The 18573-nt window shown below is 40.5% G+C and overlaps 1 protein-coding gene across 16 annotated transcripts in view; it reads left to right on the forward strand.

The window, feature by feature from the left end:
- The window catches only part of tanc2a (tetratricopeptide repeat, ankyrin repeat and coiled-coil containing 2a), a 1120879-nt gene that overhangs the window by 1076832 nt on the left and 25474 nt on the right, over positions 1–18573 (forward strand). For 12 of the 16 annotated variants that reach the window (XM_070864738.1, XM_070864743.1, XM_070864740.1 and 9 more), the window contains 2 exons: positions 6959–7050; positions 13136–13303. The exons of 1 other annotated variant lie outside the window; for it this stretch is intronic. In XM_070864738.1, the coding sequence (XP_070720839.1) occupies positions 6959–7050; positions 13136–13303 (260 nt within the window). Of the gene's footprint in view, positions 1–413; positions 1364–6958; positions 7051–13135; positions 13304–18573 lie in introns of those variants that run through there. 3 more of the 16 variants (XM_070864745.1, XM_070864752.1, XM_070864750.1) reach the window with 2 other exon arrangements.

Consider the following 18573-nt stretch of genomic DNA (forward strand, 5'->3'; position numbering starts at 1 on the left):
TATTAGCCTTCTGCAGTAGAGTCCCACCATTTCCAATCTTCATACTGAGCAGGAAGCTGCTCCGCTGATGACTACTAACCCCTCAGCGACCACCTATGTAAGATATATTTGCATCTTTTCTTGCTGCAACCACCAGGACAGGAAGAGATGGTGAAGTCTGCATTATTTTCTAAAGAACTAGTTGTTGCCAGGTTGTAGTTGTGCAGACACAAGATGGCGGGTTTCTAGAGAGTGGAGGGAATAACACTGTACTTGATACATCACCTGCAAGGTAGAAAGTTTCAAATTTATTCTTTAGAATTAAAAAACTGGAACTGAAAGTACTCTCCCCGCAGTTAATTTATCATATATGCATATGGAATACTTGATAGTGCATTGGAAATGATCCAGAGCATTGGATTTTTATGTTTCAGATTATGCATGCTATGATGTTTATCCTGAGTTGACTTCTACAAAAGGAACAAATACTTTGAAAAACAATTTATAATTTTCCCTTCAAACTGGAAAGCAGAGGCTGCACTTATATCATTTACTGCTAAATGCTGCTTTGAAAATCCATTTGTCTTTCATTTGTGATTACACTCATTCACACTTTTTATGTTGCACCAGTCTTGTTTGATGAAATACCTGTCACTGAAGCCATTTTGCATGAAGACTTGCTGCTTAATACATTCTGCTGGAGTTTAATACTTACCATATGATGAATCAATAACAGTGAATGTGCAATGTATTACTGCTTTGGTTAACATGTGCATGAAAGTTAAGCTGTGTACTGAAGACTTTGATTAGAGCAAAGTTAAATATTTAGGATTGTTGCCTTTTTATTTTTCCCTTCTGTTCTTGCTGCTACAGGGTATAAACATTTTGTGTCAGAAGGAGGCACACCTTTTGCATCTGAACCATTATCATACATATGGAACATTAGGGAGCCAGAGCTTAGTGTAACAGTCCACATGACATCAACAACACATTTTTCAGTGTATACATTCCATATTAATGAAATATATTGATAAACCATATACATTTCATAGGTTCCTCAATGACCTGATAAGTTTTAAATTTATGAATAGACCTCCACACCAACCATATGATTCATACAAACCTGTTGCAAATTGCAGCCCCCAAACCAACAAACCACTCAGTTGAAAATAGTGTTTACAGATTTTGCACAGAGTACAATGACTGTGTCACAGTGGTACAATGGCTGCATGCACGGAAATACAGTACCACAGAGTTAACTGATTCCACGTTGTGCTAAATTCCTAATCTCAGCTGTGCTGCTCAGAAAGGTGTTAGAGAGATGAGGCACATAAATTCAGAGGACATTATAGCATGCTCATTTGGTAGGATTGATCCATGAATATATATCCTGTATTCACCTGATTGGTTACTGTTATGGATCAAATTGATGTATGCCTGTTGGCCTGTATACCTTGGGTATGTGTGGGATTAAGTGATATCTGTGACCAGTGGCAGAAACATAATTCAGTACAAGTCCCCACCACTGAACTCTCATATGTATCATCAATATGTAGCCTTTTGAACTGTCTCCAAGTTTGTGTGAAATAAGTACATTTCTTCAGAAGATGCAGCAAATTCAATATACATTTTACCAGTGTTGTTACAAAAGCAGATTTTTTTTTTAATGCTTCAGTGATTTGCAAATAGTGTTTAAATGAAAAGAATAAGGAGCAACTCCATTCTAAGCACTGCTTGCATTCTGGGCCATATGGCCTGATGTTTGGTTTCAAACATCAATCCATGTCCATGTCTATGTCTTCTCCAAGAGGATGTGAAGGTGCTATTCTTTCAGACTATCACTATTTTAACAAAACTGGTGTGTGTGACATTCTCCGTAGAAGTGAATGAAAGGCTACTGCTCTTCTTACAACTGATGTAAAGTGTCAAAACCCTGTTGAAGAAACATTTAATATTATACATTTAAAACTGTTTATATGTTATGAAAACTTTGATATCACGTTATCATTTTTGCAATTGTAGGGCAGCAAATGGAGCTGGATTATTTTTTTTCCATAATTGAACACTGTATTGACAATGTTAGAATATCATTCAGAAACCATTGAATATTTATATGCTGAAATACACTTGTTTCTCAGGAGTTTAGCAGGTAGTCACATAAAGCCAATATTTAGAAAGTTGGCAAATTGGCTGGTGACCAACCTATCCTTGCTTGGAGATATTTTTAAGCCTGCAGCTTCAGGCCAACGAAAGAGTAAAAAGTGTTTCCTGAAGCCATGAAAAAAAAGCCTATGTAGTTCCAGTCAATGTTTTTCTTTAATTATAGGGTTATAAAGAATTCTCTACACTGAAAACTACTGAGAAATGTTTAACTTTGAGCTTAAGTCTGAAAGAACGGTTGTCACTTTGCAAGTCCAGTAATTTCAGGAAATGAAAGTTTGTGGCTTCATAAACGGTGTTACTGATCTGTTCGCTCGATCTTTGGCGGGAGCGGGAAGGAATATACAATTTTTTTATTCCAACTATATTGATGAAAAAACATTTTTGGTTATGTTTGTCGTTGATGTTAACCCATGGAATTTTATCTTGATCATAATAGGTATTACATTGGTTATCCATTAACCAGTAAATTGTAACCTATTGTATTGCTGGGGTTTCCTTTTCAGTGTTCCCACGTCTCTTATTTTTGAGTGTTTTTGTACATTTTGCTGCATTTTAGTGATGGTGATCCTGCAAGAAGATGAATCTGATCTCATCGACGTTCAGCCACAATTCCAAACCCAAGACTAACCGTTAGCGATTCAATACATGTTACTGCTAGATATATTTATTTTTAGCGTAAAATGGTTAAAATGTACAACCCCCAAAAGTAGAAGTGGAAGTGGGATCAGAGAAAGTGTAGACCATTGCTACTGTTTCTAGGTTTGTGTGGGGACCTCAATCTCAATAGTGCAATTGGTGCAACTATTTTTTTGTATTTTACATCGATACATACATTTTGTATGTGCATTAAAGCAGCTAGGACCTGTATTTTAAAAAAAAAATGTTTTGAGACCCAGGTCCCCATATCCACTGGATTCGTCCAGCCTTGGAACTGCTGCTTCTAGGTGTAACTGTGTGCTTTAGGCAGCTTTCTGTGAGTCTGCTTCTGAAAGTTGGTGTGCCTGCCTGGCTTCACACAGCTCCTCTTGTGTGCTGTGTTTTTGTACAATGATTTGCTGATGCACTGGCTTTGCTGCTTGCTCACTGCTATTTTTTTTTTCTTTTCTGTTTTTCATCTTCACGTCTTTTTAAATCCTGTTTCACTTCCCTTTTTCTCCTTCCTTCATCAATTGAAAGGCTGTCAAACACTCCCAAGTCGTCCTCGAGGTACATCCTGGTGATTTGATTTGTTTTTTTGCCTTTCTCCAGTTCAGTCTGGCCAGCATGAATAACTCATATGTTTTGTTTATTTACCCCTGATGAAAGCAACCAATAGGATTGTTGTAGAGGACAACTCATTTGGTAAACGGTAACACAGTAAATTGTGATTCAGTGTGAATAAATTCACCTTTTGGATCTGTTGGAATAATAAACATTATGGATATATCTAGTCCCTATCAACCACAGTATTGATGCCATGGTTATCATACTGCTGTTGTCTGTCCTAAGCAGTTACAGTTGTCTGCAAATTGGCTGCCAATTTTTCTAGCATTGCCAGTCACTGTACTTAAGAAATAATTAATTGGATGTCCTTTGGCAGGTCTTGAGGATGTGATGAGGCGCTACATAAATGCAAGTTATTTCTTCTGCAAAGAGAATTCCCAAAACTTCAGTAATCCTCCCTCCTCCTGTTTCCCGATTCCTCTCCCTCCTAGATTGATGTAAACGCATACAGATTTCTAAACCCTGCCAGGTGCTCTCTGCACAATATTGATGAACGTCTTTGAATATAGAATATGTGATGTGCCACACATCTAAATGAATTCATATAACAGAATATCAAGTTTCTCCTGAATTCCCGATTGGATTTATGGGTGACGATCTTGTCTGGTTCTGGTCTGACCTGCAAGTATTGTAGGCAGTGTAGATGGAAGTGTAAAATTACAAAAGGATAGTAGATTAAGTGGCTTTATTGTGTTTAAAAAGAAGTAAAAGACACACCTTTAATACACACACAGAATAGTAATACCAACACGCACTGAGGGGTACAACACATTGAATAAAATGTCAAAATACAGCCTGTGGGGAAAAGAATACAGCTCAAACTCTAAACGGGGTAAAGAAGAGAATGCAGATACATTTACACAAGTTATCCCAGCCTTCCCCTCCCAATTCCCCGAACTAACTAAGTTATAGCTCTGGGAGAGTTTCAAAATAATGACTGCAATATATTTCCGAGATTGCAGAGTCACCGAACCAGGTGCCAGTGCTACTCAATTCCTCATTTAATTTTATGCAATATTGCTGATGACTGTATCAGAAGCTGACATGTAAAAGAACCACTCATTCTAATCTTTGAGATTTGTCTCTGTTCCAAGCACCTCCACAACACAATCCCATCCAGATTTCTTGCATACAAAAACAAGAATCTCAATGGCAACCTTTACACAGACATGTGTGTGTGATTGAGTCATTGAGAGTCCCTGTAAAGATAATAGTTGGGGCTGCTGTTTGCAACACTTGAAAGGACGTCAGTGAAACAAATGACAATGTTGACTTGCTTGTTCAAATCTTAACTAGATGCCTTGGTAAACGACCCATTCTTATACCATAATTTGTCATTTTCTCAATCAGCTGAATGCATTTATTTGGCATGGCGTTTCTCATTAAAACTTTTCATAGGAAGATGGTTAGCCTCAATCATTACCCTAAATATACAACTGACCAGCCACCTAAATTATGTCTCAGCTTCTTTGCAGTGTTTTCACTGCTGGATGGCCTTTGATCCAGAGTAGGAATGTTTTTTGAGAGTATAGTGCATTTTCTTGTTTAAGTACATCTCCTACTTCATAATATCAGGCTTAGCATGATGTCAAAATGACATGGTACAAAACTAATTTACTGCATTTAGAATCCTGTAAAAAGGTGTGTTAGCACAACACCCATTGTATAGCGCCAGATCACTAAATCAGAGTAGGATTTTAATCTTGTGCCCTATTTTGAGGATGAGCAGATCATTTTGACATAATTTACTTACATTAGTAGCAGTGGTCAGAAGCCTCATTGTACAATTTATTAGATCCCACTAAAGTACAGCAAAGTAGCACTGTTATATTTTCTAGCTCACCAAATTAACAATGAAACTTCTTATCGAGATTAGATACCTGAAATGGGAAAAATTCAATTTCTCAATGCTGAAATCCCTCCCCTTGACAAGTGCAAAAGTTACCAAAAGCTGTTTTAAAGGTATAATTCATTTCTCTCAATGATGATTATCACGGAATCTGCTGTAATTTGTACTATTAAACTTATTATGCATAGTTCTTGGTTCACATCTTTGGAACATATTCATAAACACAGTTGCAAATTGCAACAAATTATGTGGTCACCACCCACCTGGATAGTGCCTGAATCAGCTTGTTTATAGCTGGCCGCTTCCTGTTCTGTTTGATGCCTCTTTCAAAGGGACCAGTTAAATCCAAATGGTTTTGCTACCTAAATTCGGATTGAAACATCAGTCCAACGTGTTTTCATTCTGATCTGCCAAAAGACACGCATCTCGCTCTGTCTTCCAGCCACTGCTGCTTATCTTTGTTTGTACTTTGTGTTTTCCCCTTCAGGTCTGAGCAGTGACCCATTTAATTAAATCTTACAATGATGATTTTAAGTTATACTGAAGCCACTGTATCTTTTACTGCTGGCCTTGTAGCTTGTATTTCAAACAGTCAGATTAAATATTCCCGGCAGCATTCTACTATAAAATAAACTTGTCAAATGAGGTGCAATTAGATGATATTGCTGATAATGCAAGGCATCATATTATTAAACGTATCTCCAGGAAGGAAGAGACCAGTTAGCACAATGGGATTGAAGTCTCTCTCAGTGCTGCTATTAGCAAACTGGTTCACACATTTGTGTAAAATTCCTATGCCTGTGATTGTAACAAATCTTTAACCCATTCACATAAGTAACATTATTAAAATAATGCACATAAAGGTTTTGCACAAGGATGTTAACCGGTGCGGCAACATAACGCTCGCATAATGTCAACTCGAGTCAGAGCATTACCTTTTTATTTCTACGATCTTTATGCTAATACTGACCAGACCACAGAAATCAAGGTGGTCTCTTTGTGCCTAATATTAAATGCCCTTCAGTTAAACGTATACTCACAGTCTCAATATCCATTCTCAGTGAACATAAATCCACAGTGCAAAACTTCAAATGGTGCTAATATTAAATTAGTCTAAAGCTCACGAGCCTGAAAACACTCACACTAATGTCTAAGTTGCATAGCAGGCTGACACATCACAAAAGGCTAATTTACAATAATTGGCACAATTCTCAACAACTGTCCGAAGAATGTTGTCTCATCTTTCCCACCCTGGCTCAATATGGCAGGAGAAGGGTTGGGTTGTGGCTCTGTGGTTGAGTTGCACTTTTGAGGTTAATATAGAATCCCTACATTTGCATCTAATAGATAACTTGGAATACTTAATACGGTCATTTTGTGTAAACTAAAGAAACTTCAATTCCCTTTACTAAAAATGTGAGTTATTTGCACTAAGGCGCACAGGTACATCAAAAATAAGCTCACCACCAGTAACTGTTACCAGCTGATGAATGTGAAAGTAGATTTTCTTTAAGCAAATTTGGTTTTAATGGGCTGTGTACCCCAACAAATGAGGATGACACCATTTTAAATGATAGTTATGTGGCACAATACCTAAACACAGAAAGTTGTTCTCTACCTCCATTCTCCTATAGGTGTTTTTCATGTAGTTTCCTACCCTAGCATTATGTGTGTTTTACCCCTCATGCATCCTGTGCACTGCAGGTCCAGCGACGTGGGCAATGGCCACCTCAAAACCGGACATCATGATCATCCTCCTGAGCAAGCTGATGGAAGAAGGAGACATGTTTTACAAGGTGGGGTGAACCAGAGATTAACTGGTGTGAGCGCCAAACAGTGCAGCTGGCTGAGGCACTCCCCTTTACCGCTGGGGAACCCAAGTTAATTCTGACTTAACAGCTGGATAAAATTAATATTCCACTTTATTCATGTTTCTTTTATTTCTCTTCCTTCATTTTCCCTACATTTTGTAACCTTTCCTTCATCAAGTTATCATGCCCCTATACAGTGTACTTCAGCTACGCTTAGGAAGAAGTTAGTGTCATTCTCAATTGTGCATCCAGCTTTCTTCTGAGGCGTCATAGCTCTGGATGTGGCTGCCGGATTCACATGTCAAACAATGTTGGGATGGACCTCAGAGATATGGGTCAAGAGCCTTAGCCACTACTATTGTATGCTTTCCAATTTCATGCACACAAAGAACAGCTCTAGTTTGTACAAGTTGTAATTCGCCACTTTCTCCATTCACAATGTGAGGAGTGGAATAGGAACGTTTTTAAAGTAAATAACTAGATCAATTAATATTCACATTTATAGGAATCAATTGATAAATTGTAATTGCATCATATCTTTAGTGAATGGTGTTGCTTGTTGGAACTTACTGCCATTTCTCCAAACAATAATGTGCTTCCAGTAACCCTCTGGGTCAATTTAATAAGAGATCTATCTTGTTACACTGATACCTGGCTGCACTCTGTTTCAGCTCCAAATATAAAGCAAAATTTGAGGGCTGAGGGAGTCACAGTTTCACAAAATTTGATGAATATTAAAATATCAATCTGCCTTGGTTGCCAGAATGTTAGAAAAACATTCTCCTTTCACACTAAGTAATTTTTCATTGTGTAATCCTCTGATGAAATACGTATATTTCCCATTTCTAATATTTTTCATTACTCTGTGATGCTTGTGGTATCAATCAGAATTAGTTTCCCAGAGCTATCCAATGAAATTCCATCCAGTCTTATATCCCTAAAAGATAAGCAAATGAGCAAATTGATAATTTCAGCACACATGATAAATTAAGTTTTATTGGATAGAACCTAAATAGGGTGGAAAATAAAAATTGGATAATCATACTACATAGGAAGTGTTGCATAGTATTTACAGCACAGAAACAGGTCATTCGGTCCAATAGGTCGATGTTGATGTTTATGCTCCGCACGAGTCTCCTCCCACCCTTCTTCATCTAACCCCATCAACACATCCTTCTATTCCTTTCTCCTTCATGTAATTATCTAGCTTCCCCTTAAATGCATCGATGCTATTCGCCTCAACTACTCCTTGTGGTAGCGCGTTCTGCATTCTAACCACTCTGGGTAAAGAGGTTTCTCCTGGATTCCATATTGGATTTAGTAATGACTATCTTATATTTAAGGGAATCGAAGGATATGGGGACAGGACGAGAAAATGGAGTTGAGGTAGATGATCAACCATGATCTTATTGAATGGAGGAGCAGGCTCATGGGGCTGTATGGCCTACTCCTGCTCCTATTTCTTAGTTCTTATGGCCCTTTGTTCTCTGGTCTTCCCCACAAGTGGAAACATCTTCTGCACGTCTGCCCTATCAAACCCTTTCATAATCTCAAAGACCTCTATCAAGTCACTCCTCAGTCTTCTCTATTCTAGAGAAAAGAGTCCCAGCCTGTTCAATCTTTCAGATAGGTATGCCCTCACAATTCTGGTATCACTCTAGGAAATATTTTATGCACCTTCTCCAGTGCCTCTATATCCTTTTAATAATGTAGAACTAGTTACGATACTCCAAGTGCTGTCCAACCAAGGTCCAATACAAGTTTAACATGACTTCGCTGCTTTTCAATTCTATCCCTCTAGAAATGAACCCCAGTAATTGTTTGCTTTTTTCATGGCCTATCAAAAGAGTGGCCGTCTCATGGTGACCATAATATGGAGAGGTTAATGGTGCAGCAGGCGGTTAAGAAAGCAAATGGCATGTTGGCCTTCATAGCAAGGGGATTTGAGTACAGGGGCAGGGAGGTGTTGCTACAGTTGTACAGGGCATTGGTGAGGCCACACCTGGAGTATTGTGTACAGTTTTGGTCTCCTAACCTGAGGAAGGACATTCTTGCTATTGAGGGAGTGCAGCGAAGGTTCACCAGACTGATTCCCGGGATGGCAGGACTGACCTATCAAAAAAGACTGGATCAACTGGGCTTGTATTCACTGGAGTTCAGAAGAATGAGAGGGGACCTCATAGAAACATTTAAAATTCTGACGGGGTTAGACAGGTTAGATGCAGGAAGAATGTTCCCAATGTTGGGGAAGTCCAGAACCAGAGGTCACAGTCTAAGGATAAGGGGTAAGCCATTTAGGACCGAGATGCGGAGGAACTTCTTCACCCAGAGAGTGGTGAACCTGTGGAATTCTCTACCACAGAAAGTTGTTGAGGCCAATTCACTAAATATATTCAAAAAGGAGTTAGATGAGGTCCTTACTACTAGGGGGATCAAGGGGTATGGCGAGAAAGCAGGAATGGGGTACTGAAGTTGAATGTTCAGCCATGAACTCATTGAATGGCGGTGCAGGCTAGAAGGGCCGAATGGCCTACTCCTGCACCTATTTTCTATGTTTCTATGTTCATGTATTTGGATTGCCTTTCACTGAAACCTGCCAGCCTCAGTGTAAAATTAAATTATTAAAAAACAAAAAGTGGAATTTGGATCACACCTATCCTACACACCAGTAAATGATGAGCAAAATCATACCAAAGGGAGAAAGAAAGACCTGGGGGGTGGGGGGAGGCAAGATGGTGCTCTTTGGAAATGTCTAAAGATTAAATGTTGCCATGATTCCAAAGTTGAAATTTAGGGTTAATTTAACTGAATAAATAAGGAGTTACCCAGGTGCTACAGCAAGTTATGGGGAGCGGGCAGGGAAGTGGGAGTTGAGGCCAAGATATTATTGAATGGCGAAGCAGGCTCAAGGGGCCAAATGGCCTACTCCTGCTCCTATTTCTTGTGTTTAACGTACTAATGCGCTCCACCACAGTGTGGCATGATGTGCGTGTGCCTGTGATTCCCCGCATCAGGAATTCTGATCATCTGAGAGCGTTCAGCAAAGGTTAGAGGTTTCTCATGACGAAATAGGGAAACTCTCAGGGGAGTCTCTGCAGTTTGCTTCCTTCACCAAGTGCCTAATTGAAGAAACATTGAATGAAGAGCATCTAGATAGGGTGAATGGGAATATATAATTTATGTTTCTAAAAATAAATTGGGAGCACCAACATGCTGCACAGGCGAGTGATGGGATGTATCTACGGTATTCCAGTCTTTGCTTTGCCACTATGGGAGTTGCAAAATAAAGGCCGTTGGGGAATAATTGCTCCCTGGCACCTGATTTCACAGCAGCATTTGTGGAGTCAGCAATTTCTCTTGTAAAACAAGCCTGACAAGCTTTTAACTGTCATCTCCTCACGTAATAGAATGCAAGATGGGTAAAAATGACATTGCCTTTAATAACCCTCTACAATCTTGGCTCATTACCAGGACTTATTTCCCTCTGTTACAATGCACAACTTGAATTACCTTAATAGGCTGTCCAATTTGAGTAACTTGAATTCTTTTGCAAGGTGCAGTTTTCATATCGTCATGTTTTTGACAACTGAGGATGTGGCTAGATCTGGCATTTAAGCAATGGTGGGGCAAATTCTATGCAGGGTGAAGAATTATCATCTACTGTATCTATAATTCAATTAGAAATTATGCTTATAGAAATGATGTATGATACAAAAAACTTTTTTATTTTATACTCTGAGGAATAAAGATCTGATTGTTTATCTCCTTTCTTTCCTTCCCCTATTTTATTCCAGACAAGCTAAGCTCCATGTGACTAGAACCAATTCATAATTTTGGACAACTCCTCTCTGTCTCTGCTCTATTTCCCAACCTGTTCAAAAAATCCCAATAGCTAACTGGGTGAGGGAATGGAGTCGAGAGATACAGAGGGAAGGCTGAAATAGTAACAGTCCTGGCTTCCTAAATAGGTGACTGTGTTTCAAGAATTGTACAGCACTCAAAAATAACTTTCTAAGATAGACCCTTCCTATCTCTATAATCTCCTCCAGCCCTACAACCCTCTGATTTCTCTGTATTCCTCCAATTCTGGCCTCTTGCCCATCCATGATTTTCTTTGCTCCACCGTTGGCACCTACATTCTCAGCTGCCTCGGCCCTAAGCTCTAGAACTCACTCTCTAAACTGCTCTGCCTTCTACCTCTCTCTACTTCCCTCTCCTCCCTTAAGAAGCCCCTTAAAACCTACCTCTTTGACTAAACTTTTGGTCACTTGCCCTGATATCTGCTTATGTGGCTTGGTGGGACGTTTTACCATATTAAAGGCGTTATACAAATGTAAATTGTTATTGTTGGCATGAGTTTAATCATTGAAACAACACATGGTGGTGTTTGTTGCTTCATAGTCTTGAACTGGATCTTTCAGTTGCTCACAGAGTGGCTGTCTGGACTGTCCTTCGAATTATGCCTTGTGGGGAGGGAGGAGAAAAATGTACCTTCTGCTGTTTGGAAATTCTTTAAGGATATGCAGCTCTGCAATGAATCATGTTTAGCTTCAGCTTCTAGCTGCATTTCAATCATACAGTAGAAACAGAAAATGCTGGAAATACATAGCTCCATCAGCATCTGATGAGAGAAAAGATGTGTTTGGTAGACAACCTTTGTCAGAATTGGAAAAAAGACGACTTGAGAAAGAGCCCCTTTATAGGACTGACAAAAACAGAGAAGGGACAACAGAAACATGTCAAACTAACTGTATTACAAAGAGCATCTAATGCTTTAGTAGCATGTAAACTGATTTATTTTAAAGATTGAAAGAGGCGAAAAGTGTTGGATGATATGTAAATGTCACACAAAGCATTGGACAGACGAGAGGTGGACAAAACAGTTCCAAAGTAGAAGGGAAGAAAATGAAATGTGAATAGGAGAACCAGGCAGGAATATGGGGGTGAAGTTCCTAAAGTCAGACCAGAAGAGTGCAGAGTATCCAGGGTGTTGATGAGATACTAAGGCCAATTCTGTGATTTCACACTCCCAGCAGGAAATGTGCATTTAAGGAGATTGGGCTCACACATTGTTCCTGAAGTTTCAGTTGAGCTTGGTTGAAATCGTATTGGAAGCTAAAGATGGAAAGGTTAGAGTTGGAATGGGAGGCAAAGTTAGATAATGAGGCACAGGGAGGTCAGGTAATTCTTGCAGATGGAATGGAGATATTCAACAAAGCAGTCACCCATTCTGCATTTGGTGTCCCCAGTATAGAGGTATTAGTGAATATAACACACTAGGTTCGAAGAAGTACATATAACTTGCTGTCTCACATCTAGGATGTTCAATCTTGCAACCTGATTAATATTCTATTTGAATTGTCCCGCCACTGCACATTAGCATTCTTGCTGTGATAAGATGTTCATTTTTCATGATAATTGGTTTCATTGCAAATGCACTGCGGGTTACTGATTCTGAGCAGGATGTTAATAGTTTTTTGAGTATAATTCTTGAGACTAAGGAGCACCATATCACACAGTGTGAGATGAATCGACCTGGGCAAAAATGCACACAATCCAATTTATTATTTGGAATCATCGCTGCACCAAACAGCTAATTTTAGCTGCAGATATAGCATATGGCTGAATCCAGTTGTCCAGTTTGACTTTGTAGCTATCGTCACATGAAGTAAGACTGAGTAATCTTTGTTGCACAATGGGAGCAATTTTGGCCACTTCCATCATGTCGACAGTAACTGAAGCACAGGACTGATTGCAGTATTATTTGGGACAATATGGATTGGCTTATTTTTTGGCATTGCCAGTTTGTTTGAGAAATTTTGAAATATCTCAACATGATGGCCGAAGAGAGACGTCTCTAGTTAATCCCAAAATCTGTCTAGTTAATCCCAAAAACCTATCTCTAGTTAATCCCCAAACCAGGCTCTAGTTAATTTCTTTTAATTCCAATTTCCTAGTTAGTAGTTCCAATCAAGCCTCAGTGTAATGTATTGAATTCTTACATGCTTGCTATACCACCTATAATCATTTTCAAGTGTTTATAATGTTTTTTCCCCTCCTGTTTGATCAGAAAGGAAAAGTGAAGGAAGCAGCACAGCGATACCAGTATGCATTGAAGAAATTTCCACGAGAAGGATTCGGCGAAGATTTGAAAACGTTTCGGGAGCTGAAGGTGTCCCTATTCCTGAACCTCTCACGCTGTCGGAGGAAAATGAATGTATGTCAAATGGCCTCTTTGGTAAATAAAAAAACACAGGGTGCACGTTTAAAGCAGAAGTGCCCCCGATCTCCTAACACGTTAGACTGAGACTGCTTTTCACTAGGATGAAAAATGTTGCCTAGCATTATAACTAGAATACATATATGTAGGCTTGAATGCTCTGCATTTGGATGCATTAATATGTATAATATAAAATAAATCACACCAATAAATAGGTTAATAATGGGGTAGATTTTACAAATGAACATTCCTGATGCTTATATCTGAAATTTGGGCATAGAGGTCAGTATCTACTGTTATGACTTTCTGGACACAGTGGATGACCTCTGTGCCCAGATTCCCAATGTGCACAAGCAGTTCTTCCCCATACGTCAGCAGTGGTGCATAATGCCTACTGTCATAATGTCCTTAAAAGCAATAATTCCTTTTAAATCATGCAAAAAAATACTTTTAATGATGCTAGTTAGTTTTTGCAATTTCTGTAACCAAGAATCAATGCCAAGCTTCACTTTTCACTCAACCTGCCAGTGTTTAATTAAAAAGGATCTGATTCAGCCACAGCTCATAACAACCAATAAAAATCACAGGTGAGCAGCAGCAAGCAAACAATGGCTACAATAAATGGTAAGACTCTGAAATCAAGGCTGGAATTTTCCCCGAAAAAAAATGGGTGGGATTGGAGCACAGGGGCAGTTAAATTGTTAAAAGTGGAATTCCCGGCCTGATCCCACCGCCAACCCCCCCCCACTTCCAGTTTTCCTGGGGGCGGGCAGGCAATCTGCTCCTGGGGAGCGTCATCTTAATTTAAATATTGTAATGAGGCTGGAAGCCTCTATTTTACCCTCCCATTTTAAGTTAAAATGCCCGGGACAGGTTTCACCCAAGTTGTGAAACCTGGCAGTTAAACTATGGCGGGAACTGCTGCATCCAGGAGGCAAGTTGCTTTATACTTGCCTCCTGGATCCAGGGACCTAACCCAACCCACCCCTGTGATCGGAGATCCCCCTGCTGCCCCACGAGACCTCCGATCACCTCCCCCTGCCACCGATGATGAGGCCGGCCACAATCCTCCGGCACCAGCCCCAGTCCTCTGACCCCTGATCGCTGACACCCTCTGTCCTCCAGCGACCCTCCTCTGGCGTTCCAGGAGCGGCGACGCCGACTGAGGCCTACCCGCTCACAGCCAGCCAGCCTCTCAAACAGGAATCCAAGAACTGACATTCAAATTAGGTCCTGCCGGCAAAATCGGCAGGGCCTGCGGGACTCGCGGAGTTTTCCACCCACCTCGGCCCCCCAACCCGCCTAGCTGAAGAAAATTGCGGCCCGAGGATTGGCTTCCATAATGTGTTCACCTGAAGGGCAGGAGTTTACCTTATAACCTAAAGCTGCGGTTATTATTTGCAATGTTGTGCATTTGAATTTAATTTATTTCAAAAGAGAGAGATTTTGTTTCATTGTCAGAGTGTCAGATATAGGCTGAGCATCAGCAGGCAGCTAGTGTCTATACTATGGGGCCTCTGACATCTCTTGCTGAAAGCAATTGCTTTCTGACAACATTAGCAGGCAATACTGCAGATGATTTTCTCATACATGATTGCTCTGATGCGATTTCTATTAATGGGTTCTCTCCAAGGTTATAACAATTGTAACTGCACCCTTTGCTTGGATTATCATGATCAGTTTAAAATTGACCTTGTGGTCAGGATTTTGAATGTGAAACTGAATTCGATGGCCCCCTCTCTTAATTCAGTCAGTTGGGATTGGGTATGACTGGAAGTTGTGGGCTTGGCTGTTGTCTGACACAACAGTTCCTGTCACCGTTGTAGCCGATCGACAGCTTCAACAATAACGCAGCAAATGTCACACTGCTACATCTCAGTAATTCAATTGAATTGGATGCAGAAGTGGTATAGAATTAATTAAATAGGATAGAGTTCTACAGCTTTAATTCCTGTTTCAGTTATGATAATTGTTGAATCTTTAAAAGGGGATGTTTTGCTGAGTAGATTTTGGATGCTTCGTATAAATTGGAGCATATATGCTAACAAAGGGGATTACTGTAGCATATTCAGGTCAATGAGCACAGATCAGTACCTCTGAGAGAATAACACTATTCTTCACTAAAAAAAAAAATTAACCTCATTTTGCATTTATTTTCTCTCTTTTTTAAGCTTTCCCCTATAGGATGCATCATTTCACAGCAAACTGCAGTTAGGTGGCCTGCTAGTCATGATGTGCTTTAATTTGATTTCAGCATATACAAAAGCAGATTGCGATAAGTCTATCTATCTCCCCCCCTACTCAGTGACCTTCTTCCTATAACTCCCCTTGAGGGAATGGCTGAGATAAAAGATTTGCCATGCAGGAAATCACAAAGGTGATCCCGTGACTTGATTTCTCAGTGTCGGAGCACATTGCTCCACGCTAAATGGCTGGTACAGTCATTGACAAATGAAACTATGTGAAAAATGTAAGTTATTTTCCTGGGTTGGGAAAAGAAACTTGCATACAATAATGATGAACTGTTTTCCTAAATAAAACATCCTGACAATTTACTTCTGCTAGTTCGAAATAAAAATTGTTGCTGGGCTGTGCTGTTGTGCCGTGCCCTATAAATATGGCATATTACAGTTGGATGATAAAGAACATTATGAAAGCATTACTCATCCAACTGACATCTCAGTGACTGTGAGTTAGATGTATCTGTTCAGCAATGCTCGAGTCTGCACTTTGGCTGAAGATTTCCGACTTTTCCTGAAACTCAAAAGGCTATCATCATACAATTAGCATTTCACAGTTTTGATGATCAGAAAATGCCACACTAAACCCCAAAAAACTGCAGACCATTGCCACAAGACCAAAGCAGGCAAGATGACATACTTTCTTCATGGACACTTGTATACTCTTCACTTTTTTAAACTAAGAGCTGCAAAATAACTCTTCACACTACACTCATTAAAGGAGGTACTAACAAAGGATCTTATCTGTAGTCATCTCCCTTAACAGTAATTATTTGCATGCATGACCTTAAAATCCCTTTCCTCCCCTTTTAACAGGAATGGTACCAAGTTACATAAGTTACACGATGTCACCTGGGAGACAGTCTCACCTAGTCTTATTACAGGAGAAACTTGTGCACAATGTCCGTAAGAGACATGGCTCCAGAGGGGCAATCTCCAATATTAAGGAGCGCACTCCTTTAAGCTGATGGGTAGGCACCCTGCTCTTGCCATGGGAGATAGTGAAGTCTGGGGGCACCGTGCTGCTGACAATTTAGTGGCTGCACCTATACAGTACCACATATATAGTAGACATCTCAAATCGCTGGAGAAATACCACCAACGATGTCTCTGGGAGACATGGGAGGACAGACGCACCAACGTTAGCGTCCTCGATCAGGACAACATCCCGACACCTCGGAGTCCCTGACCAAAGACTGCCCTAAATGGAGGAAGAGCATCCAGAAGGGCACTGAGCACCTCGAGTCTCGTCGCCGAGAGCATGCAGAAAACAAGCACAGGCAGCAGGAAGGAGCGTGTGGCAAACCAGTCCCACCCACCCTTTCCTTCAATGATTGTCTGTCCCACCTGTGACAGAGACTGTATTGGACTGTTCAGTCACCTAAGAACTCACTTTTAGAGAGGAAGCAAGTCTTCCTCGATTTCGAGGGACTGCCTATGATGATGATGATGCACCCTATGCCATCGCCGCAGTATCCCGGCGAAGCACCACACATCTCAAGCTTCCAGGCCTTCCTCTGCTTCAGCTAATCCCAAAGGGATGTGCTCATTTATTCTTAGCTTGTACCCCCGCCCCCATCCATCACAGCTATGGATGGCAGAAAATGATAATGACGAGGAGAAGTGGAATTTTGTTCTCCTGAATTATAAGGATGCCAAGGATGAGGAGGATGATGGAGGGCAAGCTCCTGCTGTGATGACAAAAATGATGAATTCCCCCAGTTCTTCTGAAAAGTGCGTCAGTCATCTGATAAATACATGCCTGTAATGCACACTGGTTGATCTTACAGAGAGCTCCCATGGCTACCTAAAAAAAAAAAACCTTATAATAAATGTTGAGTGTGGTTGTCACCTTCATAGCCACAGCGAGAGCATTGCAGGCAGATAACTGTGGCAGTAGGTCTTCCTATTGTATGTGGCAGAGCTTCCCTATTGCCTTTTTGAATAAGTGCACTCTTCTTATACACATCTCCTCATTAGGTCTTCATTGGACCTGTGCTGCCTGTATATTCTTTGTGGGAAGGGGTAATATCTGGTGGGGTGTATCCTCCTTAAATACTGCCTCCTTTCCTCTCTTCCTCCATGATAATGGTGTATAAAGGTTCATAGGGAATTCCATACCTGCTCCTGAGTAGCCTTCACTGAGAGTGGGGGTCACAATCTTCCAGTAGCACCTCACCCCCACAGACAGTCAGAAGCAAGTCCAAGGCTAAATGGGAACAAATTACACCAAAAATTTGTTAGCTACAGCACTTCAAACTTTCATCAATCTTTAGGCTTTCAAACTCCTCACCTTCACCAGCCTCAGCTGTTCCTAGCAATTGCTACATCTTGTATCTCTCATTATAACTTACCCTAGTGAACTGCAAACATAAAACCAGGAGATCTGATGTTGCAGTGCCATTGGCCCTCATTGTAATGTATGCTTATTAGCTGGCTGGGCCTTAGTGAGCAGATCACAGGAAGGGCCTAGAAGTATAGAAAATTCCAGAGACTTGATTTGAGATGGAAGTCCAGTGGAAATGACTTTCACCCCATTTGCTGAACATATAGAATACTTGCCCTGACTTTGCACTAAAGAAATTATGAAAACAGCAGGGGATTTTGTGGCCAAACTGTTTTTGTAGTTGTGATAGAAACATAGACAATAACTGCAGGAGTAGACCAATCGGCCCTTCGAGCCTGCACCACCATTCAGTATGATCATGCAACTTCAGTACCCCATTCCTGCTTTCTCTTGAACCTTTTAGCCGTAAGGGCCACATCTAACTCCTTTTTGAATATATCTGACAAACTGGCCTCAACAACTTTCTGTGGTAGAGATTGAGGGCGAAATGTTGGCCAGGGTACTGGGGAAATTCCTTGCTTGTCTTTGAACAATGCTGTGGGATCTTTTAAGTCTACCAGACCAGTTTAATCTAAAAATGGCACCTCAAGAATTGCAGTAGACCCTCACTATACTGGAGTGTCGGCTTAGATTATGTGCTGAAGTCTGTAGTATGGGTTGGACCCACGACTTCTGGCTTGAATGCTACCAACTGAGCCACG

Source organism: Pristiophorus japonicus, chromosome 21 (assembly GCF_044704955.1).
Source record: "Pristiophorus japonicus isolate sPriJap1 chromosome 21, sPriJap1.hap1, whole genome shotgun sequence".
Classification (NCBI taxonomy): Eukaryota; Metazoa; Chordata; class Chondrichthyes; family Pristiophoridae; genus Pristiophorus; species Pristiophorus japonicus.